The sequence below is a fragment of the Macaca mulatta genome, chromosome 19, assembly GCF_049350105.2.
Source record: "Macaca mulatta isolate MMU2019108-1 chromosome 19, T2T-MMU8v2.0, whole genome shotgun sequence".
In the NCBI taxonomy this organism is placed as follows: Eukaryota; Metazoa; Chordata; class Mammalia; order Primates; family Cercopithecidae; genus Macaca; species Macaca mulatta.
Genome location: NC_133424.1, coordinates 50,629,779 through 50,655,566, shown reverse-complemented (window position 1 = coordinate 50,655,566; position 25,788 = coordinate 50,629,779). Strand labels below are relative to the sequence as shown.

The following is a 25,788-nucleotide window of genomic DNA, read 5'->3' as shown; positions in this document are numbered from 1 at the left end:
TGGTCTCAGCTACCATACAAGGATGACAAATAAAAAGAATTACCTGGCTGGGTACTGTGACTCACACCTGTAATCCCAGCACTTTGAGAGGCTGAGGTGGCAGACTGCTTGAACCCAGGAGTCTGAGACTGGTTTGGGCAACATAGCAAGACCTTGTCTCTATTATTTAAAAAAATAAATAAAAAAGCAAAGAATTTCCTATGGCAAGTATTTTTTTTTAATTAGAAAGGCAGCCAACTTCCATAAGAAGTCTGAAAATAAAAGCCATAAATCCCTTGTAGGGGCCAAGGGCTTTGGTCCTCTCAAGGTTGCTGAAAAATCAATTTGCAAAGGGCAGATTAATTGGAGAAAAGGTATACTAATTTATTTAATATGTATACACAAGTGCTTTCAGATTGAAGACCCAAAAATACAGGAAAAATGGTTCATTTTTATGCTTAGGATTGAAACCACCTTTGCACGAATTATAACAGTGAGAAAATTATGACAGTGGAAGACATCTGATATAACCAATGCCCATCTTGCGTTTTTTTGGTTTTTTTATTTTTCTTTTGATGTTGTTTTCAAGATGATGTCTTGCAGATAGGATTGAGAAGCAGCAGGTTAGAATAAGTTGTCACAGAATTGATGGTGTGATGTGGCGGATACCCTTTTTCACAAGAGGTATTAGGAGGATTTGGGGAAATGCTTATATGAGTGTAGCCTAATTTTAACTGGCCCAGCCCCATGAAGAAGCCCACCTTCATTTTCTTCAGTGAAATATAAAGGGAAAAAGAAAGATACAGAGACCAAATTTTTTGTTTATTAGAAGTCAGAACCCGGGCAACATGGCAAAACCCCATCTCTACAAAATATACCAAAAACAAACAAAAAAAAATTAGCCAGGCATGGTGGCATATGCCTATAGTCCCAGCTACTCAGGAGGCTGAGGCAGGAGGATCAGCTGAGCCCGGGAGGTCGAAGCTCCAGTGAGCCATGATTGCACCAGCCTGGGTGACAGAGCAAGATCCTGTCTCAAAGGGAAAAAAAAAGAGAAGTCAGTATTCGTAGATTTATTATGGGAAAGCACAGTTGCAGTTCTGGGACAACCTCTAGAAATAGTCCATCTCAAGCCTGTAATCCCAGCACTTTGGGAGGCCGAGACGGGCGGATCACGAGGTCAGGAGATCGAGACCATCCTGGCTAACACAGTGAAACCCCGTCTCTACTAAAAATACAAAAACTTAGCCGGGCGAGGTGGCGGGCGCCTGTAGTCCCAGCTACTCGGGAGGCTGAGGCAGGAGAATGGCGTGAACCCGGGAGGCGGAGCTTGCAGTGAGCTGAGATCCGGCCACTGCACTCCAGCCTGGGTGACAGAGCGAGACTCCGTCTCAAAAAAAAAAAAAAAAAAAAAAAAGAAATAGTCCATCTCCTCAAAATATACACAAAGTTTCAGAGGAGACCTCGACTCAACAAGGTAACAACAGAGGAAGTGCTTAGTAAGCTGCTCTGACAGGGTCCCAAAAGAACACTCATAAGGGCCGGGCGCAGTGGCTCACACCTGTAATCCCAGCACTTTGGAGGCCAGAGGCCGGTGTATCACCTGAGGTCAGGAGTTCGAGACCAGCCTGACCAACATGGAGAAACCCCGCTTCTATTAAAAATACAAAAATTAGCCCGCATGGGGGCGCACGCCTATAATCCCAGCTACTCGGGAGGCTGAGCCAGGAGAATTGCTTGAACCTGGGAGGAGGAGGTTGCAGTGAGCCGAGATCGCACCATTGCACTCCAGCCTGGGTGACAGAGTGAGAGTCCGTCTCAAAAAAAAAAAAAAGAACACTCATAAGAGACAAATGGTGTGTGGCAACTTTGATAGACAACTTCGATAGAATTTTTCACATTAACAGTCTCAGAAGGCCAGGCCTGGTGGCTCATGCCTGTAATCCCAACACTTTGGGAGGCCAAGGCAGGCAGATTGCTTGAGCCCAGGAGTTCAAGACCAGCCTGGACAACATGGCAAAACCTTGTCTCTACAAAAATTACAAAAATTAGCCTGGCATGGTGGCATGCATTTGTAATCCTAGCTATTCGGGAGGCTGAGGCAGGGGGATAGCTTGAGCCCAGGAGGGGAAGGTTGCCACCATGAGCAGAGATCGCTGCCACCGCGCTTCAGCCTGGACAACAGAGCCATACCTATTTTCAAAAAAAAAAAAAAAAAGGCCGGGCGCGGTGGCTCAAGCCTGTAATCCCAGCACTTTGGGAGGCCGAGGCGGGCGGATCACGAGGTCAGGAGATCGAGACCATCCTGGCTAACACGGTGAAACCCCGTCTCTACTAAAAAATACAAAAAACTAGCCGGGCGAGGTGGCGGGCGCCTGTAGTCCCAGCTACTCGGGAGGCTGAGGCAGGAGAAGGGCGTAAACCCGGGAGGCAGAGCTTGCAGTGAGCTGAGATCTGGCCACTGCACTCCAGCCTGGGCGACAGAGCGAGACTCCGTCTCAAAAAAAAAAAAAAAAAAAAAAAAAACGATCCCAGAAGAGATCACCAAATCTGAGTAAAGCTTTAGACCGTGTTTGACTTGGCTGCCCTCTAGTGGGCAGAAGCCTGAACGGAGGGTAAGGGGAGGAAAAGGTGGGCTCCTAAACTTTCCCCAGTGTTTCCATCTGGAGTGTAGATTCTGCACAATATTTCCAGGATGCTCTGAGTCCTGGCCTCTTTTTTTTTTTTTTTTTTTTTTTTTTTTTTGTGACTTGCAGTCTCACTCTGCCGCCTGGGCTGCAGTGCAGTGGCGCGATCTCGGCTCACTGCAACCTCCGCCTCCCGGGTTCAAAGGATTCTCCTGCCTCAGGTTTCTGAGCAGCGGAGATTACAGACGCACGCCACCACACCAGGCTAATTTTCTTTTGTATTTTTAGTAGAGATGGGGTTTCACCACGTTGGCCGGGCTGGTCTCGAACTCCTGAGTTCAAGTGATCTGCCTCAGCCTCCCAAAGTGCTGGGATTACAGGTGTGAGCCACTGCACCTGGCTGAGTCCGGGCCTCTATTTTAGAGGTTTATGTGCAAATGTTTATTTCCGGGCTCCGTTTGCAGCAGGGACTTAGGGTAAAGGATAGTTTAATCATAAAGAAAGAATCAGACAATCCCAGAAGTATGGGATGTTATACAAAACAACTGGCCTGGGCTATTCAAAAACTCAGTGTCAAGATAGCCACAAAAAAAGGGGAAGAGGCCGAGCACAGTGGCTCACGCTTGTAATACTACACCTTGAGAGGCCAAAGCAGACAGATTGCAGATGGAGAAAGGATCGCTTAAGGCCAAGAGTTCAAGAACAGCCTAGGAAACATATCAAGACTCTATTTCTACCAAAAAAAAAAAAATTAATTAATTAGCCGGGCATGGGGGCACCCACTTGTAGTCCCGGCTACTTGGTAGGCTCAGGTGGGAGGATCACTTAAGCCCAGGAGATCAAGGCTGCAGTGAGCCATGATCGTGCCTTTGCACTCCAGACCAGGAGACAGCAAGACATTACCTCAAAAACAAAACCAAAGAAGAAAAACGCAAGATGGGGATTGGTTAGATCAGATCTCCTACACCATCATAATTTTCTCACTGTTATCATTTGTGCAAAGGTAGTTTCAAACCTAACCATAAAAATGAACCACTTTTTGCCAGGCATGTGCCACACGCCTGTAATCCCAGCACATCCAGCCTGGATGACAGAGCTAGACTCTGTCTCAAAATATATATATATTAATTGGGTTCAAATTCTCTCTCTCTCTCTTTCTCTCTCTCTCTCTCACACACACACACACACACACACCCCTCTGCTGTAAAGATTTTAAGCAATGTGGAGCCCCTGATCCCAGCTGCCTTAATGGTTTAGTCTACAACATGGTTGCAATCATCCTCAAGTCATCCTGAAATACTGGCGGTGAATTACAAAGATGCTGCAGCCACAACAGACACAGTCTTGGGAGCAACAGAAAACCTGGACTACCTCTCAAATTTTTGTTTGTATCCCCTCACATTATCACCAAGTTTTTCTGCCTTCCTTTATTTGTAGTTTCTTATTTTAGTTCACTTCATTTTCCTGGAACCATTTTTATATCACTTCTGTCTAATAAATCATCATTTTACTTAGAGCAATTTCTATTCTTGGAAAATCAGAAGGCCTTTCAGCTTCTGCTCTAAGGTGATTCTTAGTCTGGAGAACAAGATTATATCTGCTTCTGTAGGATTACAGCAAATTACTATGATTTCTACTTCTTCCTGTGATAATATATGTTATTACCTAAGTCTGCAACTTCTTTTGTTAAATATTTGTGACTCTCCAGGCAGCCTGAAGGTGAGGACTCCAGCCTAGCCTGGGAGCTGCCTTAAAGGAGCCGCACACTTAGTGATTGCAGAGATGCTGGTAGGAAGCAGCAAGTAGTCTAGCTGTTGTGTTTTATTAATTTGGTGCTTGGACCAGGAAAATTAAAATGCAGTCTTGTGTTCTGTGGATGAGACCTTACTGCCTCAGAATAGCTACTTCTGATAGAGCAGCGAACAATAAGTCATTTAAGTCATTTGTTGATGGTCATGAATCATGGCATCATGACAGGGACCACCACCAGCAAAATCAAAGCAAATTATTTTGTTTGTTCACATTAATCAGAACAAAGAGAAAGTAATTGGAGAGCCAGTATATAAGATGCATGTTTCAATATTACGAGACCCGTAAAAGAATGGTAATAAGCCAGGCACGGTGGTTCATGCCTGTAATCTCAGCACTCTGGGAGGCCAAAGGCAGGCGGATCACAAGGTCAAGAGTTCGAGACCAGCCTGAACAACATAATAAAACCCTGTCTCTACTAAAAATACAAAAATTAGCTGGACGTGGTGGCGCACACTTGTAATCCCAGCTACTCAGGAGGCTGAGGCAGGAGAATCACTGGAACCCGAGAGGCAGAGGTTGCAGTGAGCCGAGATCACGCCACTGCTCTTCAGCTTGGGCGACAGGGTGAGACTTCGTCAAAAAACAAAACAAAACAAAACAAAAGAATGGTAATGAATATAGTAACTATCAAGAAAGTAAAATATTTAAAAACCATAATGAAAATGTAGGCTGGAGGCCCAGCACAGTGGCTCACGCCTATAATCCCAGCACTTTGGGAAGCCGAGGCAGGCGGATCATTTGAGCCCAGGAGTTTGAGACCAGCCTGGGCAACATAAGGAGACCCTGGCTCTACAAAAAAATTAAAAATTAGCAGGGTGTGGTGGTGCACACCTGTAGTCCCAGGTACTCGGGAGGCTGAAGTGGGAGGATCACTTGAACTCAGAAGGTTGAGGCTGCAGTGAGCTGTGATTGTGCCACTGCACTCCAGTCTGGGTAACAGAATGAGATGAAAGAAAGAGAGAAAGAGAGAGAGAGAGAGAGAAGAAAAGGAGAGAGAAAGAGAAAATGTGAATGGGTGAATCTCATAAAAATAATGTTATGTGCAAAAAACCAGATACAAGAGTATACGTGAGAAAACATTTTAAATGGTTCATTTTTGAGGCATGATAAATCTAAGTACTGGCAGCCAGGCTGAAAATGTAACAAATCGCAGGGCTCATGCACCTAGAAGGTCACAATAAGGGAATAGAATGTAGAGGCGGGGTCAGCCCATAAAAGGGAAGAGAGTGGCCGGCGGCACGGTGGCTCACGCCTGTAATCCCAGCACTTTGGGAGGCCGAGGCAGGTGGATCATGAAGTCAAGAGATTGAGACCATCCTGGCCAACATAGTGAAACCTTATCTCTACTAAAAATACAAAAATTGGCTGAGCTTAGTGGCATGCGCCTGTAGTCACAGCTACTGGGGAGACTGAGGCAGGAGAATCGCTCAAACCCAGGAGGCAAAAGTTGCAGTGAGCCGAGATCACGCCACTGCACTCCAGCCTGGCTACAGAGCGAGACTCCATTTAAAAAAAAAAAAAAAAAAAGGAAGGAATTTTTATTATTGGGAAATCGAAACTTAAACGTGTAAGGGGATGGGGTATAACCTTATAAAGGGGGTAGTGAAACCTAGGTGAAGTCCGGGAAGATTGTAACCTCATAGTACTTGACCAATTAGGAACCGGGGGAGGGACTTGCATGCTAGGAGATAAATTACCTGTTGTGACTGCTCTGGGTGTGCCTGCCTACTCGCCAGCTGATCTTGCAAGATCTTTATTAAAAGTCTCACTTCCACTGTTCTTCGTGCCTCCAAATCCATTCTTCGGGTTTGGACAGGTGAATGTGTTTCTCACATACATAAAATTCATCATACAGACCAAACTAAACTACAGCATTAAGAATGCACCCTTAGGTGGTAAAATGAAAAGAAAAACAAGAAAGTGATTACCGTAAGTATCAGGGTAGTAGTTACTTCTGGGTAGAAAGAAAAGGATAGTGATAAGAAGAAGAGGAAGGGTTCTGGGATACTGGAAATATTCCATTTCTTGGCCTGTGTGGCAGTTAAATGGATGTTCACTTTGTGATAAATCATTCAGCTGTATATTTATGTTTTGTTTACTTTTCTGAATGTTATATTGCACAAATAAGATTTGAAAAACAAATGTCCAAGGTAGTCAATGCAAAGTTAAAGATAACAAGAAAAGACTATAATTATAAACCTTTAGTAGCTTTATAATCGATCCGTATGGGTGAAGATAGGCAAAGGAATGAATGAAAAAAAAATTAAAAATCCAGAAAAGACCATGAATCTAAAATATCTTGATATATAATAGAGGTGGCATATAATCTACTGGAGAACAAAGAGAAACACCCTAGGACAGAACCTTGAGAATGCCTATAAGAAGCGATCTTGTAAGCATTTCTCATAAACATCAAGCTGGTTGAAATGGCCATGGGCTGTTTCAGATGCGTTGGCGCTTCCCGGCCTCGAGGGGGCATCTGCAGAACTGCGGGCCCCGGGAAAGTACGCATGCGCACTGCTCCCAGGGTATGCGGTAGAATCTACGCTCTCGCGCCCGGTTACGCACACGGCATTTATAGTGCGCACAGCGCTCACGCACGCGCACTGGGGCGTCCACCGGGCATCGCGCTGTCCCGTTATTCCAGTTTCTTTGGGAGGAGCCGAGTTGACCCCACAGTCTAAGATGTCCAAGCTGCCCGCAGACAGCAGCGTCCCGCAGACAAGCGCGGCGAATGGTGACAGAGATGTCCCGCAGGCGGAGGTAGGCCGCGGGAGGCGGGAGCCGGCCCCGGCACAGCCTGAGGAGGCCGGGGAAGGCGCGATGGCGGCGGCCAGGGGAGGCCAGATGCCGGCGGCCAGGGAAGGTCGGATGGCGGCGGCCAGGGGAGCCCCGGCGGCGGCAGCCAGGGGAGCCCCGGTGGCAGCGGCGGCGGTGGCCAGGGCAGCCGCGGCGGGTAGGGAAAGCCCGGCGGCGGCGGCAGCCAGGGAAGCCCGGATGGCTGAGGTCGCCCGCTTGCTGGGGGAGCCGGTGGACGAAGAGGGTCCCGAGGGCAGGCCCAGGTCCAGGCACGGGAACGGAGGCCTGGCTGCGTTGCCTTATCTCCGTCTCCGCCACCCACTTAGCGTTTTAGGAATCAATTACCAGCAGTTTCTCCGCCACTATCTGGAAAATTACCCGATTGCTCCCGGCAGAATACAAGAGCTTGAAGAACGCCGCAGGCGATTCGTGGAAGCCTGCAGAGCAAGGGAAGCAGCGTTTGATGCCGAATATCAGCGAAATCCTCACAGGGTGGACCTCGATATTTTAACCTTTACGATAGCTCTGACTGCATCTGAAGTTATCAACCCTCTGATAGAAGAACTTGGTTGTGATAAGTTTATCAATAGAGAATAGTTACGTGGTGACACTACTTCAAGAGAACCTCTGCATTCCAGTTATACCAATCCTGCAACTTGATTTTCAGAAGTCAAGAGTATATTGTGATAAGACAGTGCACAGGTGGAGGGGAAAAAAGGGGGGAGGGGGAAGCTTATCTTGAAAAAGCATCACAGAAGAAATAGAAAAAAATGTCCAAAGTATTATAACTGTAACATTATTTGAGTTTGTGATTGATCTACATTTTTCCCCTGCATTATGGAAAATGTCTCTCAACATTGCTTTATTACAAAGTAAAGGATGGTTTTATAAAACTGAGACTTGATGAAAAATCACCAATACTAGAGTCCATGAGGATGAAAGAAATTATCAGATAGTGCTGAACAGAATAAGACGTTAACGCTGAGTTATTGGTACTAGAAGGCTATGAAAAGAACTTGAAATTGTCGGAATATGTGCTCTCTTCATGTAATATTCAATAGAAGTTTCTAGTTTAAGATTGATTTTGTGTTTTCTTAGACATTTCAAGTGACAAGCATAGTAAATGTACATATTATGTGATAAATCATGTTTACAAGAACATCAAATTTCTGGACTTTTTTCTTTCAATTTTTAATTTTTAAAGTTTTTTGGTATAAAAAAAATCCATTCACAAGCCAAAAAATATATAAAATATACAGTGAAAAGCCTTCCATTCTTGTTTTCCTCCATCCAGTACCAACCATGACCTCTAATAGCCACAATTTCCCTTCCGCCCTTCTAGTTTCCTTACATGTACACAGGCACATATAAATCTGGTTTACTTGTTTTATTTATTCACAGAAGTCAGCATATTATATTTACTGGTTTATACATTGCTTTCTCATTAAGAACGTATGTTGACCCTTCCAAACCACTGTATTTCCTCATTATTTTTTAAAGTGGCATTTTATTCCATTCTGAGGTTATGTCGAAATTTACTTAACCAGGAATATATTGACGGACATTTAGGTTGTTGCCCATCTATTTCTTTGGGCAGAATAAAAAATTGCTAGAGTAGTTCATCTTGTATATCATGTGGCATGTGCACAAATACAGTATTGCTTCAATTCAAAATTCACTTCATATTTGAACATCTCTGAAATGTGGGTGCATCTTACATTTGATGCTGTAATAGATCATTTTTTCCTTAGGTTTTCATGAAACTAATTTTTTTTTTTTTTTTTTTTTTTTTTTGAGATGGAGTCTTGCTCTGTCGCCAGGCTGTAGTGTAGTGGTACAATCTCGGCTCACTACAACCTCCACTTCCCAGGTTCAAGTGATTCTCCTGCCTCAGCCTCCCGAGTAGCTGGGACTACAGGTGCCCACCACCACACCTAGCCAATTTTTGTATTTTTAGTAGAGACGAGGTTTCACCATGTTGGCCAGGATGGTCTTGATCTCTTGACCTCGTGTTCCACCCGCCTCAGCCTCCCAAAGTGCTGGGATTCTAGGTGTGAGCCACCGCGCCCAGCCCTAATGATGTGTCTTACAATCAATAGCTGCCTAGATTCCTTTTTACATGTAATATCTGTAGGCTGATTCCCCAGAAATGAGAATTCTGGGCCAAAGGTACTCCTTTGAGATTTTATGGATATTGCTATGCAACATTCTATATGTGTCCTGCTTTGCACTCCCACCAGTAGTTAATGATCATGGATGTTACAGCCTAGCCAACACACTAAACCATCAATTTCTGGCTTTTGCGAATCTGATAGTCGAAAAACTGGTATATCAGTTTTAATTTGCTTTTATTATGAGCAGACTTAAATACCTTTTTTTTTTTTTTGATACGGGAGTTTCGCTCTTATTGTCCAGGCTGGAGTGCAATGGTGTGATCTCGGCTCACTGCAACCTCCACCTCCCAGGCTCAAGGGATTCTCCTGCCTCAGCCTCCCAAGAACTGGGATTACAGGCATGCACCAACACACCTGGCTAATTTTTGTAGTTTTAGTAGAGATGGGGGTTTCACCATGCTGGCCGGGCTGGTTTTGAACTCCTGACCTCAGGTGATCCACCCACCTCAGCCTCCCAGAGTGCTGGGATTATAGGGGTGAGTTACCACACCCGGCCAGTTAATTTTAAGAGTCATGGAAATTCCCTTTTCCGTAAACTCTCTGCTCATAGTCTTTTTTTTTTTTTTTTTTTTTTTGAGACAAAATCTAGCTCTCTCGCCCAGGCTGGAGTGCAGTGGTACCACCTCGGCTCACTGCAACTTCTGCCTCCCAGGTTCAAGCGATTCTTGTGCCTCGGCTTCCCAAGTAGCTGGGATTACAAGCACATGCCACCTCACTTGGCTCATTTTGTGTTTTTAGTGGAGACGGGGTTTCACCATGTTGACCAGGATGGTCTCCAACTCCTGACCTCAGATGATCCTCCCTCCTCGGCCTCCCAAAGTTCTGGGATTATAGGTGTGAGCCACCGCGCCTTGTTCATATTCTTTATCCACTCCCCTCCCAGATAATTTTGTACTTTCTTCGTTGAATCCAGTAGCTATTTATGACACTCATGTTAGTGATATGAGGTATGATAATAGCTTGGGATATGAGTTACTAATATCTTTTCACAATTTGATCATTAGGTTTTGGCTTTTTGGAAAGCCTTTGGCCATGGTAATTTTTGTTGCCTGTTTTCCTTTAAATTTGCAGGAGGCAGGAGGCTGGGCACAGTGACTCGCACCGGTAATCCCAGCACTTTGGGAGGCTGAGGCAGGCAGACCACTTGAGCTCAGGAGTTCAAGACCAGCCTGGGCAACATGGTGAAACCCTGTCTCTATGAAAAATATGAAAAATTAGCCTGGTGTAGTGGCACACGCCTCTAATCCCATCTACTCTGGGGGCTGAGGTGGAAGGATCACTTGAGCCCAGCAGGCTCCAGCATAGGTGACAAAGTGAGATCCTGTCTCAAAAAATAAAAAATAAATAAACCTGCAGTATTTTGAATCCTAAGGTACTCTTTGTGTGTGTGTGTGTGTGTGTGTGTGGTTTCATTGTTCATATTTGAATCTTTGAACCATTTGAAATTTATTCTCAGGTACAATATAAGGATCAAATTTTTTTCAATATATTTTCCATTTTTACTGTGCATACACATATATACAATGTATTTTAAAAATGAGCTCTACAATATGTGGTTTTATCACTTGGTTTACAACTAAATACATTGTGAACATTTTCTCTTCAACAGTTAAAATAATTGTATAGCTTGGAGGAAACATAATTTATTAAGCAATCTTGTTGGGGACATTGAGGTATAATTTTTTTCTGAGAAGACTTCATTCTTTTTACAGTGCCTTTGGGGGAAAAAAGGGGGTCCTTGTCTTATGTATCTTTCTATAGATGATGGAAACTTGTCCTTCCATTTAGCCTTTTAACTTGCTTCTCTACACCCACCTAATCACCAATCAAATAACCTATTTTATGTTTTCCAACCACTCTCTCCCATTTGCTTCCTCTTTCTTACCCAGTCTCCCTGCATACATGCAGACGGACTTCCATTCCTTCAGCTGAGATTGCGCCACTGCACTCCAGCCTGGGTGACAGAGCAAGACTCCATCTCAAAAAAAGAAAAAAAAGAAACACTGGACTTGGGCACAATGGAGATATGGCTGACTTTTGCTGTTGTTGTTGTCATTGTTGTTGAGATGGAGTTTCACTCTTGTTTCCCAGGCTGCAGTGCAGTGGCGCAATCTCAGCTCACCGCAACCTCCGCCTCCCGGGTTTGAGCGATTCTCCTGCCTCAACCTTCCAAGTAGCTGGGATTACAGGCATGCGCCACCACGCCTGGCTAATTTTGTATTTTTAGTAGAGACAGGGTTTCTCCATATTGGTCAGGCTGGTCTCGAACTCCCAACTTCAGGTGATCCACCCGCGTTGGCCTCCCAAAGTGCCGGGATTACAGGCATGAGCCACCATACCCGACCATATGGCTGACTTTCTTTTGAAAAAAGTAGTTTTTTGGGAGAGGGCAGGGCAAAGAGGTAAGAAGTAGTTGGTACTATAAGGAAACGTTAGAGACCATTTTGGAAATGTATTCATTATTTTAAGGCAACTAACAAATGATCATCCTTCAGTTAGGACATTGTAGCAGCAGCTTTTACTGGTCATGAAATTTGCATGATATCTAAAATTGTATTCCTGGAAATAGGTCAATGTCGATTAATAGTAACTTTGTATAGAAAGGCAGATGCCAGCAAGCATTAAAGTGGTACATGCAGACGGTGGTAGTTCTGGAGTCCTGGAAGCCATGAGATGCTCATCCATCACGAGGCCATCACAGCCAGGTAAAATGCCTGAGGAAAGCAGCAGAGCTGGCCCTGCCAACATTTACACAGGGAACGCTTCTTGGGCAGCCAGGTGTCATGGAGCACAGACCCACAGTTCTCTTTGCACACATCGTGCTCACAGTTCCATCCATAGAAGGACGGGGGGCAGCCACAAAAGGACCCCAGCATGCAGGTTCCCCTATTCAGGCAGCAGGTTCTGCTTAGCTCCTTACTGTCCCATATCCCCATGGGCGGCACACACTGGGAAGACCAAGGCTGAATTGCGGGCTTCTCCTGGGGCCAAATGCTGTCATTTCTGAAGGCCAGGTCTCCCTGAGATGGACGCGCAAGTTCCTGATGGCCCAACCTGGCAATTAATGCCAGTTCAAAGGCTACAAAATGCCCATGATCCAAATCCCACTGGAAGAGAAGCAAGCCATCTTCCTGCAGTCCACAGCTCTGTCACTGTCCCCTTGAACATCCAGGCAGGCCAGAAGATGGGAGACAGCAGCAAGGATCCAATTTTTTTAGATGACTTCCTGGTTGCCCTGATATCAGTTACTGAGTAGTCCACCTTTTCCCCACTGATTGTTTTGGTTTTGTTTTTTTTCCAGATGGAGTCTTGCTCTGTCAACCAGGCTGGAATGCAGTGGCGGGATCTCAGCTCACTGCAACCTCCACCTCCTGGGTTCAAGTGATTCTCCTGCCTCAGCCTCCCGAGTAGCTGGGATTCCTGGCACACACCACCACATCCAGCTATTTTCTTGTATTTTTAGTAGAGAGGGTTTCACTATGTTGTCCAGGTTGGTCTCAAACTCCTGACCTCAGGCGATCCACCTGCTTCAGCCTCCCAAAGTGCTGGGCACCATGCCCAGCCCCACTAATTGTTTTAAGATGCCTTTTTGTACAAAAACTGTGTTCTAGATTTTCTAACTAGTTCTAAATCTGGTAATGCTAAAGCCTTTTATTATACTTCTTTTTCAGAGTGCTTCTGGGTGTTTTATTCATTATGTAACTACATCAACCTCAAAGTCAGCTCACCTCATTTCTTTTCTTTTTCTTTTCTTTTTTTTTTTTTTTTTTTTTTTTTTTTTGAGACAGAGTCTTGCTCTGTCACCAGGCTGGAGTACAGTGGTGCGATCTCGGCTCACTGCAACCTCCACCTCCCAGGTATCAAGTGATTCTCCTGCCTTGGCCTTCCAAGTAGCAGGGACTATAGGCGTGCACCACCATGCCCAGGTAATTTTTGTATTTTTAGTAGAAATGGGGTTTTGCCATGTTGGCCAGGCTGGTTTCAAACTCCTGACCTCAAGTGATCCGCCACCTTTGGCTTCCCAAATTGCTGGGATTACAGGTGTGAGCCACCACACCCAGGCATTCTACATCCTTACAAGTTTTGCTTTTTTTTCCAGATGTAGTCTTGCTCTGTCAAGGTGACATCTTATAGAGGTTAAACATCCAAAGTTTTGGGATTTGTGAGGGGCAGCACATAAGAATCTAGAGTTCTTGGACCAACGCACATCCTTAGAATAGCTAAATACACATTCCAACTGAATTTGAATTAAATACACATTGAAACTGAATTCAGTTTCTTTATGCAAACCTAAACATATGACCTCATATCTGAGATCCAGACTCAACTGCTTCTGGAGAAATGGCCACCTGCACATGCTGAATGTGGGAAGACCTTCCAATAAATGGGCATTGGACACCAGCTCTGAAGTGAATACAACTAGGATGGTGGGTAAGGTTCTGTTTTCTTCAGGGATTGGACAGAACACACAAAAAAGGAAAGAGGGAGGTGGTTCTCTGTTAGCTAAATACAATGACTAGATACTCCCACCTCCTCCTGTCACCAAGATCTACCCATACATATTGTTTTCTGCAAGGAAAGCAAAAAAATACCTCCATTTCTCATGCAATGGATGGGTCACGGGTTTGCTCCAAAAGGAGCAAACACCAGATGAAAATCATTGATCCTCAAAGTAAAAATAGCCTTTGTGCTATAATAAGAAAGATACAGTGTTTGGTCTTTCTCTCTGGTTCCTGGCACAGAACTCCTAAAACCCTTAGAATCAACGAGTGATAGTGTGTTAGGAACATCTTTTGCTCTAATGAGGTGACACTTGGTGGCCCTTAGATAGTTTTGCAGTGGAGGCTAGTCACTAGAAAGACCAAGGCTTCACTGGAAGTTTGGAACTCTCAGCCCCATCCGCAACCTCCTGGTGGGGAGAGGAGCAAGGGGCTGGAGATTGAGTCAATTACCATTGGTAAGTGATTTATCAATGATGCCTATGTAAGTAAACCTCCATAAAGTCCCAAACAGCAGGATTTTGAGAGTTTCCAGATTGAACACATCAAGGTGCTGGGAGAACCCTACCAAGAGAGGGCATGGAAGCTCTACGTGACCCCCACACCCACCCTTTACCCTGTACATCTCTTCTACATGGCTCTCTCTGAGTTGTATCCTTTATAATAAACTAGTACTGGCTGGGCGCAGTGGCTCACACCTGTAATCCCAGCACTTTGGGAGGCCAAGAAGGGTGGATCACTTGAGGACAGGAGTTCAAGACCAGCCTAGCCAGCATAGCAAAACCCCGTCTCTACTAAAAAATACACAAATTAGCCTGGCATGGTGGTAACACACCTGTAATCCCAGCTACTCAGGTGACTGAGGCACAAGAATCACTTGAATGCAGGAGGTGGAGGTTGCATTGAGCCGAGATGGAACCACTGCACTCAAGCCTGGGTAGACAGAGTGAGACTCTGTCTCGAAATAAATAAGCTAGTACTAGTAAATACAGCACTTTGCTAAGTTATGTGAGTTCTAGCAAATTATCAAACCTGAGGTGGTGGGTCATAGGAACTCCTGAATTTGTACTTGGCTGGGTAGAAGTGTGGGTAGCCTACATACTCCATTTGTGACTGGCATCTGAAGTGGGCATAGTCTTATGGGACCTGTGGGGTCTGCACTAACTGCAAATAGTTGGTATCAGAATGGAACTGTGGGACACTCAGTTTGTTTTGGAGAATTGTTATGGAAAATCCCACACATATTTGGTGTCAGAAGTGTTGTCAGGAGAAAATCTCTCTCAGCCTTCAAATAAAGAATGCTATCTCTTTAAAAAAATTTTTTGTTCGTTTGGTTGTTTGTTTGTTTCTTTGTTTGTTTGAGACAGTATGTCACCTCTGTCACCCAGGCTGGAGTGCAGTGGTAATAATCATGGCTCACTGCAGCCTCAACCTCCCAGGCTCAGGTGATTCTCCCACCTCAGCCTCCTGAGTAGCAGGGACTACGGGCACCTACAACCATGCCTGGCTAATTTTTGTATTTTTTGTAGAGATGGGTTTTCACCATGTCGCCTAGGCTAATCTTGAACTCTTGGCCTCAAGCAATCCACCCGTCTCAGCTTCCCAAAGTGCTAGGATTACAGACTGAGCCACCACGCCTGGCTTAAAATGGTAAAATTTTTTTTTTTTTTTTTTTTTTTTTTTTGAGACAGAGTCTCGCTCTGTCACCTAGGCTGGAGTACAGTGGCTCCATCTCGGCTCACTGCAAGCTCCACCTCCCGGGTTCAGGCCATTCTCCTGCCTCAGCCTCCCAAGTAGCTGGGACTACAGGCACCCGCCACCACGCCCGGCTAATTTTTTGTATTTTAAGTAGAGACGGGGTTTCACCGTGTTAGCCAGGATGGTCTCGATCTCCTGACCTTGTGATCCACCCGCCTCGGCCTCCCAAAGTGCTGGGATTACAGGCGTGAGCCACCGCGCCCGGCCTAAAATGGTAAATTTTTATAATTCCCTGCCCTGTGGAATTCAGGTTCCATTCAAATAGAGGAAATAGGCATAATAAATTATTTTGTATTATAAATATAGAATATATTTTATATGTTATTGTACACAATACATGTTATTTATGTCATATATTATTACAAGTTATATGTATTCCAGGCAAACTAAACAGTCACTGTTTAAGGCAGGAGTTCTCTGAGGTATTTGAGAAGTAGTGAGGAAGTCACCTTGATTTGGAGCAGAGCAAGCAAGGGGAAAGGAATGGGGATGAAGTCAGAGAAGTAGCAAGTTGGCCTGAACTGGTATTGGAATTATAGACCATTGTTGGGATTTTGGCTTTTATTCTGAGGGAAGTGAAGTTACTGGAGGTTTTGAGTTGAAGAGTGAGCTGTCTGACTTGCATTTTAAAATAATCATTCTGCCGGGCGCGGTGGCTCAAGCCTGTAATCCCAGCACTTTGGGAGGCCGAGACGGGCGGATCACGAGGTCAGGAGATCGAGACCATCCTGGCGAACACGGTGAAACCCCGTCTCTACTAAAGAAATACAAAAAACTAGCCGGGCGAGGTGGCGGGCGCCTGTAGTCCCAGCTACTCTGGAGGCTGAGGCCGGAGAATGGCGTGAACCCGGGAGGCGGAGCTTGCAGTGAGCTGAGATCCGGCCACTGCACTCCAGCCTGGGCTACAGAGCGAGACTCCGTCTCAAAAAAAATAAATAAATAAAATAAAATAAAATAAAATAAAATAAAATAAAATAAAATAAAATAATCATTGTGGGCTGGGTGCAGTGATTCACGCCTGTAATCCCAGCACTTTGAGAGGCTGAGGTGGGTGGTTTACTTGAGGTTCAAGACCAGCCTGGTCAACATGGCAAAATGCTGTCTCTACTAAAAATACAAAAATTAGCCGGCATAGTGGCGGGCACCTGTAATCCCAGCTACTCAGGAGGCTGAAGCAGGAGAATCACTTGAACCCGGGAGGCAGAGGTTGCAGTGAGCCGAGATCACGTCACTGCACTCCAGCCTGGGCAATAGAGCGAGACTCCATCTCAGAAAAATAATAATAACCATTCTGGATATTTTATTAAAAATAGATTGTAGGGGGCAAAGTAGAAGCAGAGAGACCAGCAGGAGGCTATTGTAATAATCTGGGGAAGAGATGGTGGTGGTTCAGCAGGATGGGTGCAGAGGAAGTGTAAACAGTGAACAACAGATTCTCATTATGTTGAGAAAGCTGACCCAACAAAATTTGCTGACAGATTGAATGTCATATTTGAGAATGTTGCCAGGCGTGGTGGCTCATGCCTGTAATCCCAGCACTTTGGGAGGCCAAGGCAGGTGGATCATGAGGTCAGGAGTTCGAGACCAGCCTGGCCAACACGGCGAAACTCCATCTCTACTAAAGATACAAAAAATTAGCCAGGCGTGGTGGTGTGTGCCAGTAGTCCAAGCCACTTGGGAGGCTGAGGCAGGAATCACTTGAACCCAGGAGGCAGACATTGCAGTGAGCCGAGATGGTGCCATTGCACTCCAGCCTGGGTGACAGGGTGAGAATCCGCGCACACACACACACACACACACACAAAGAGAGAACAAATGACTCCAAGATTTTTTCATTTGGAACAACTAGAAGGATTGAGTTGCCTTCAGTTGAGATGGAGAAGCTGTGGTCAGAATTTTTTTTTTTTTTCTTTTTTTTTTTTTTTTTTTTTTTTTTTTTTTTTGAGACGGAGTCTCACGCTGTTACCCAGGCTGGAGTGCAGTGGCGCGATCTCGGCTCACTGCAAGCTCCGCCTCCTGGGTTCCCGCCATTCTCCTGCCTCAGCCTCCTGAGTAGCTGGGACTACAGGCGCCCGCCACCGCGCCCGGCTAATTTTTTGTATTTTTTTTAGTAGAGACGGGGTTTCACTGTGGTCTCGATCTCCTGACCTTGTGATTCGCCCGCCTCGGCCTCCCAAAGTGCTGGGATTACAGGCTTGAGCCACCGCGCCCGGCCCGGTCAGAATTTATTTGGGACTAATTATCAAAAATTGTGTTTTGGCGGCCAGGCGTGGTGGTTCACGCCTGTAATCCCAGCACTTTATTTTGGGTTTTGGTTTTGTTTTGTTTTGTTTTGAGATGAAGTCTCACTCTGTCGCCAGGCTGGACTGCAGTGGCACGATCTCAGCTCACTGCAATCTCCGCCTCCTGGGTTCAAGCAATTTTTGTGCCTCAGCCTCCCAAGTAGCTGAAACTACAGGCGTGCACCACCACACTCAGCTAATTTTGTATTTTTAGTAGAGATGAGGTTTCATCATGTTGGCCAGGATGGTCTCAATCTCCTGACCTCGTGATCCACCCTCCTCTGCCTCCCAAAGTGCTGAGATCACAGGCATGACCACCGCGCCTGGCCTCCAGCACTTTGGGAGGCCGAGGCAGGGCAAATCACTTGAGGCCAGGAGTTTTGAGACCATCCTGGCCAACATGGCGAAATCCTGTCTCTACTAAAAATACAAAAATTAGCTGGGCGCGGTGGTGGGCACCTGTAATCCCAGCTCCTCAGGAGGCTGAGGCAGGAGAATCGCTTGAGCCCAGGAAGTGTAAGCTGCAGTGACCCGGGAGGTGGAGGTTGCAGTGAGCCTAGATCGTGCCCACTGCACTCCAACCTGGGTGACAGAGTGAGACTCTGTCTCAAAAAAATAAAAATAAAATAAGGTAGTTGGAAATTCAGCATTAAAACTTACTTTAAGAATTTTTACTTGATTTTTCTATTTTTCCAGAGAGTTTCTCTGGCCTCTTTGACTTGCAGGTAATGAGCAGTGTATTATTATAGCCATTCAAATTGGAAGCTATGCTGAATTCTGGAGACTTTACGGCTAGCTCATAATTACCAGTTCCCTCCAGTGATCAAGCTATCTGCCTAATTTAAAGTTACCTTCCAAAGAAGTCCTTTCTTTTGTCTTCTGTGGAATATCACAAATGTGCCTTTTGAAGCATATATGTCACATGTGGGAGAACTCACTCCATCTCTCCAAGAGAATTGTAGAAACAAAGCAAGGTACGCATGAGTCAGAATGATTTCCAACCCAATCAGCTCCCAGACACGACCTGTGATAGGTCAGAATTGTTAGATGGATCCTCCTGAAGTTCAATTGCCAGCAACTCTCATATTTGGATTCCAGTTAAATTCAAAGAATTTTTTTTTTTTCGAGTCAGGGTCTCGCTGTGTCACACAGGGCTGGAGTGCAGTGATGCAATCATAGCTCACTGCACAGTCGACCTCCCAAGCTCAAGTCATCTTCCCACCTCAGCCTCCTGAACAGCTGTGACTACAGGTGCACATGCCACCATGCCTGCCTGATATGTTTTTGTAGGGACAGGGGTCTCACTATGTTGCCCAGGCTGGTCTCAAACTCATGGGCTCAAGTGATCCTCCCACCTTTGCCTCCCAACGTGCTGGGATTACAGGCATGAGCCACTACACCCAGCCACAGCTGACTGATTTTAAATGGAACACAGACTTTCACATTTTGGGTTATCATCAGGATCAGAGCTAGCCACACAGAAAGACTAACCACATCATTAGAGAGTTGGGGCTTGGAGCCATGTGATATCAGGTAGGAGGCTGGAGATTGACTTCAACAAAATGGGCAATGGTTTAATCAAGCATGCCTATGTAGTAAAACCCCAATAAAAATTCTCGACACCAAAGCCTGGGTAAGAGTCCTATGTCAGCACTACCCCCGCACTTATTGCCACACATGGACGACAAAGGGTAACACATCCCTAGGAACACAGGAACTTCACAGTTGAAACCCTCCCCATCCCAGATTGTGCCTTATACATCTCTTCTAATCTGTGTCCTTTGCCTGTAATACGCATGACTGAGTATAACATTTCAATGAGCTCTGGGAATTATCAGGCCTAAAGGTGGTTTTGGGAAACCCCCAAACTTGCAGTGTCAAAATATTACTTACAGGCCAGGCCACGTGGCTTAGGCCTGTAATCCCAGCACTTTGGGAGGCCAAGGCAGGATGATCACTTGAGACCAGAAGTTCGAGACCAGCCTGGGCAACAAAGTGAGCTCCAATTTCTACAAAAAATAAAAAATTAGCTGGGTGTGGTGGTGCCAGCTACTCCAGAGGCTGAAGCAGGAGGATGGCTTGAAGCTGGGAGGTCAAAGCAGCAGTAACCGAGATCGCATCACTGCACTCCAGCCTAGGTGACAGGGCGAGACCCAGTCTGGAAAAAAAAAAAAAAAAGACAGGAGCTGGAAAATGACCTTATAAGGAACTTTACATTAATATTGAAGTGGTTGTAATTTAAAACACCGCACAGTCCGCAGGTCCTCAGGCGCTCAGAGGACCAGAGGCGGCTACAGACGTAATGGCTACTCAGGACCGCTAGGGAACGCTCGAGGAGCGTGCACCGTGCTTACGCATGCGCACACTGTCGCACGCGCAGCGTTTACGCACACACCGAGACTCGCGCATGCGCATATCCTGCATACAGCAGCGCAATACCGTTATTTCCGTCTCCGTAGAAACACTCGGACTATGGCGGAGTCGACTGGACTGTTGGAGATGTCTGAGCTCCCCGGAGACAGCAGTGTCCCACAGGTGGGCACAGCGAGTGGCGTCAGCGACATACTGCAGGGGGCAGTCGGCGGCGGGGTTCGGGTGCAGGAGTCCCGTGAAGGCCTAGTGGCCGAAGCTACGCGGTCCATGGCGCGGGTGCCGAGCCCTGTGCCCGAGCCCATCCCCAGCAGCGTCCCGGGCCTGGCGTCCGCGCCAGACCCCCGTCAGCAGCTCGCTTTCTTAGAAATTAACCGGCAGCTCTTGTTCCGCGAGTATCTGGATGGTAGCTCCATGATTCCGGTCAGATTACTACGGGATTTCGAGGAACGCCGCAGGCTGTTCGTGGAAGGCTGCAGGGCGAGGGAAGCAGCCTTTGACGCGGATCCACCGCAGATGGACTTCGCTGCTGTCGCGTTTACTGTAGCGCTGACTGCCTCCGAGGCCCTCAGTCCTCTGGCCGACTGAGTCGGCTGTGATGATGGGACTGGTGGCAAAGAATAGCCAAGTGACCCTTTTCGGATCAAAAGAACAGGCAGGCTGTGCCAGTTTAGTTAACTCTGTCGTTAGGGGGAATGCAAACTGGAAGGGAATACGGCAATGTGCAATTGAAGGAGGAAGCACACTGCGAAATGGAAACAGACAAGACTGTTGAATCTGGGAGTCTCGCATCCCTAGGCTGGTCCCGAACGCTTGGACCTGAGCGATCCTCCCGCTTCGGCCTTGCAAAGTGCTGGGATTACTTTACAGGCTTGAGCCACCGCGCCCGGCCGAATCTTGTGTTCAAACAGGTCCCAAGATACTTCTGACTTAGCACTTTTTTAGCAATGCATTTTCCTGCATTTGTGGAGAATCCTTCAAGACTTTCACCATAAAGGATGGTTTTGCAAAGATCTGAGAAAAAAAATGCCAATAATAGAACCCATAGAAATGAACCAAAGTGATGAAAGGAGACAAAGAAATAGAGTTGTCAGGAATCCAGGTGTACCTGAGTTACTAGGACTGGAAGGCTATTGAGAGGACTTTGAAATTTCACAATTTGTGGTCATGTCAACAAATCCTAGTGTAAGATTCATATTTGTGTTTTCTGAGGTACTTTAGATGAATGGTAAATATTCAGTAGAAAAACCCACGTATTTATTATATGATCCATGTTTTCAAGTCTATGTGAAATTGGGTAGGTGTGGAATAAACTTTTTTTTTAATTTTAAGCTTTTTATTCTAGAATATGTATTCTATTCACAAGACTCAACAACAACAAAAAAAGTATCGGCCGGGCGCAGTGGCTCACGCCTGTAATCCCAGCACTTTGGGAGGCCAAGGCTGGTGAATCACCTGAGGTCAGGAATTCAAGACCAGTCTGGCCCATATGGTGAAACCCATCTCTACTAAAAATAAAAAATTAGCCGGGTGTGGTGGCACGCGCCTGTAGTCCCAGCTACTTGGGAGGCTGAGACAGGAGAATCACTTGAACCTGGGAGGCAGAGGTTGCAGTGAGCTGAGTTCACGCCACTGCACTCCAGCCTGGTCAACAGAGTGGGACTCCGTCTCAAAAAAAAAGAAAAAAAGTATCAAAAGATGCTGTGAGAACTCTCTCTGGTTGCTGTCCTCTGTCAAACTCAGAACTATTCCATGCAGGTGTCATTGCTTATGGCTTGGGGTTTTGTTGTTGTTTTCTTGGTTTTGCTTGTTTTTTGCTTTTTCACTGTATGCCTTTCAAGTTTTCTAATGCATATGCAAATAAACATCAATCTAAATATTGTACATTTTCCCTTTTAAAATCAAGGCAGTTAATTTGCATCACGTGGTATACATTTTTAAAAATATAAAATCAAGGTAGCATATTATATACCTCTATCAGCATCTTGAGTTTTTTCAGTTGTATATGGAAAGATTTATATATCAGGGTTTTTTTTTCTTTTTTTTTAATATATAGAAAGAGATGGGGCCTCATTATGTTGTCTAGGCTTGTCTCCAACTCCTAGCTTCAACTGTTCCTCCCGCCTCAGTTTCCCAAAGTGCTAAGTGCTGGGCATGAGCTACTCCACTGGGCTTTTTTTTTTTTTTACAGCTACAATGTAAGGCTGTATCTTAGTATAATGAACTAGACATCTTTTGGACATCTGGGTTGTTTGCAGAATGTTTTAATATTTTCTATGCATTTATGCATGTTTACTCATTTTCCATAGTACATTTTTTTTTCCCCCCCGAGATGGAGTCTCACTCTGTCATCCAGGCTGGAGTGCAGTGGTGCAATCTCGGCTTACTGCAATCTCTGCCTCCTGGGTTCAAGCGATTCTCCTGCCTCAGCCTCTGGAGTACCTGGGACTACAGGCACATGCCACCACACCCGGCTAACTTTTTGTATTTTTAGTAAAGACAGGGTTTCACCGTGTTAGCCAGGATGGTCTTGATCTCCTGACCTCGTGATCTGCCCACTTCAGCCTCCCAAAGTGTTGGGATTAAAGGCGTGACCCACCGGGCCCAGCCACTGTTTGTTTTTTTGCTTGTTTTTGTTTTTTCTTTCTGAGAGTCTCACTCTGTTGCCCAGAATGGAGTGCAGTGGCACCATCTTGGCTCACTGCAGCCTCGACCTCCTGGGCTCAAGCAATCCTTCAGCCTCAGTTTCCTGAGTAGCTGGGACTACAGGCCCATGCCACCATGCTGGGCTAAGTTTTGTATTTTTTGTAGAGACGGTCTCCCTATGTTGCCCAGGCCGGGGTCTTGAACTCCTGGCCTCAAGCCATCCTTCCGCCTCTGCCTCTCTAAGTGCTGGGATTACAGGTGTGAGCCACAATGTCCCACTCCTTTTCATGGCTAACTCATGTTCCTCAAAACGTTATCTTTGGGAACTACTTGGGAAATGGTTTAGCATCTTAGTTGACTTCTGTTTAATGTTAACATGTACTTGGGAACATTCCTAACCAGACATTAATTTAGATGAAATTGTGGACTTGTCAGATGGCGGGAATTTAAGTCCCAAATTTGTGAGTGCAGGCTTATTAACAGAAGGCTTTCTTTTTTTTTTTTTTTTTTTAAGGCGGAGTCTCCCTCTGTCGCTCAGGCTGGAGTGCAGTGGGGCGATCTGGGCTCACTGCAAGCTCCGCCTCCCGGGTTCACGCCATTCTCCTGCCTCAGCCTCCCGAGTAGCTGGAACTACAGGCGCCCACCACCACGCCCAGCTAATTTTTTTGTATTTTTACTAGAGATGGGGTTTCACCGTGTTAGCCAGGATGGTCTCGATCTCCTGACCTCGCGATCCACCCACCTCGGCCTCCCAAAGTGCTGGGATTACAGGCTTGAGCCACCGCGCACGGCCCAGAAGGCTTTCTTTCAATCATTTGCTCACTAACAAGGTGAAGATAGCTCATCACCCCAACCTCCTACCTCTGTGAGGGGCATTTTTTCCCAACCTACCCACTGGAGGGTACTGCCTCCTGGGGTTCCCGGCATCCACGTGGTCTCCACTCTGGCATCTCATCCTGCTTGGGCCTTGGGTTCTGTCTTTTCCCTTCACATTTTGAGTCATGCAGGTTCTCGTCATCAAAATTAGCAGATTTCCTCACAGCAAGTACCAACTCCAACACCAAACACCTCTGGATTTATATTTCTGTAAGATTTCTGGACTCCAGGAGTTCCCTTACCTTCCCACCAGCTCAATTTTGCATTAAAAATACTTTTAAAATATTTTAGGCCGGGCGCGGTGGCTCACGCCTGTAATCCCAGCACTTTGGGAGGCCAAGGTGGGCGGATCACGAGGTCAGGAGTTGGAGACCAGCCTGGCCAACATGGTGAAACCCCGTCTCTACTAAAGATACAAAAAATTAGCCCGGGCAGGGCGCGGTGGCTCAAGCCTGTAATCCCAGCACTTTGGGAGGCCGAGATGGGCAGATCACGAGGTCAGGAGATCGAGACCATGCTGGCTAACACGGTGAAACCCCGTCTCTACTAAAAAATACAAAAAATTAGCCGGGCGTGGTGGCGGGCGCCTATAGTCCCAGCTACTCAGGAGGCTGAGGCAGGAGAATGGCGTGAACCCAGGAGGTGGAGCTTGCAGTGAGCTGAGATCCGGCCACTGCACTCCAGCCTGGGCGACAGAGCGAGACTCCGTCTCAAAAAAAAAAAAAAAAAAAATTAGCCCGGTGTGGCGGCGCACACCTATAATCCCAGCTACTCAGGAGGCTGAGGCAGGAAGAATCACTTGAACCCGGGAGGCGGAGGTTGCAGTGAGCCGAGATCACGCCATTGCACTCCAGCCTGGGCGACAGGGCGAGACTCTGTCTCAAAAAAATAAAAAATAAAAATATTTTATCAGGTATGTTAGGCGTTCTGAACCAGGATGGTGTCACCAAGTTCATAAAAGTGTGATTAAAGCAAATCCCTGGCTGGGCGTGGTGGCTCACGTCTGTAATCCCAGCACTTCAGAAGGCCGAGGCAGGTGAATTGCTTGAGCCCAGGAGTTCAAGACCAGCCTGGGCAGCATGAGGAGACCCCCGTCTCTACTAAAAATACAAAAATCATTAGCCTGCTGGGCGCAGTGGCTCACCCCTGAAACCCCAGCACTTTGGGAGGCCGAGGCAGGCAGATCCCGAGGTCAGGAGTTCGAGACCAGCCTGACCAACATGGCGAAACCCCTTCTCTATTAAGAATACAAAAATAGCTGGGCATAGTGGCGCGCGCCTATAATCCCAGCTACTCAGGAGGAGGCTGAGGCAGGAGAATGGCTTGAACTCGGGAGGCAGAGGTTACAGTGATCTGAGATCACACCACTGCACTCCAGCCTGGGGGACAGAGTGAGACTCTGTCTCAAAAAGCAAAATCATTAGCCTGGCATGGTTGCACATGCCCGTAACCCCAGCTACTTGGGAGGCTGATGTGGGAGCATCACTTGAGCCCAGGAGTTCAAGGCTGCAGTGAACCGAGATTGTGCCACTACAATCCAGCCTGGGCGACAGAGTGAGACTCTGTCTCAAAACAAAACAAAAAAGCAATTCCCTAACTGTAGGGGGTGGAAAGTATCTTTCACATAGGAAATATCCTCTCATGTTTTATACCACTTGACACATACAGATTTCACTGAGAAACCCCATATATGTTCTGGGACTTTCCCCTACCCTCCAGCACTCTGTCTTAGCAGACATGATAGATAAATTATTTCCTGCTCACACCAGCATATCATTGTACAGGGCCAGCACATTATCCTGTGAGGTGTTGAAAATATCAGGCGGGGCGAGGTGGCTCATGCCTGTAATCCCAGCACTTTAGGATGCTGAGGTGGGTGGATCACTTGAGGTCAGGTGTTTGAGACCAGCCTGTCCAACATGGCAAAACCCCATCTCTACTAAAAATACAAAAATTAGCTGGGTGT

General features: G+C 46.2%; 3 protein-coding genes and 1 pseudogene across 3 annotated transcripts in view; 3 read left to right on the top strand and 1 right to left on the bottom strand.

The window, feature by feature from the left end:
• GMFG (glia maturation factor gamma) overlaps positions 1–25,788 on the top strand; it is a 259,854-nt gene that overhangs the window by 29,108 nt on the left and 204,958 nt on the right. The gene's annotated exons all lie outside the window — the stretch shown is intronic.
• EID2 (EP300 interacting inhibitor of differentiation 2) lies at positions 6,858–8,401 on the top strand. Its single transcript, NM_001194175.1, is given in 1 exon segment — positions 6,858–8,401. A coding segment is annotated over 1 exon segment (711 nt). The 5' UTR covers positions 6,858–7,103; the 3' UTR covers positions 7,815–8,401.
• Positions 11,854–20,345, bottom strand: LOC722017 (protein Cripto-like; annotated as a pseudogene).
• On the top strand, positions 20,369–21,176 carry EID2B (EP300 interacting inhibitor of differentiation 2B). The gene is given in 1 exon segment (NM_001194180.2): positions 20,369–21,176. A coding segment is annotated over 1 exon segment (486 nt). The 5' UTR covers positions 20,369–20,402; the 3' UTR covers positions 20,889–21,176.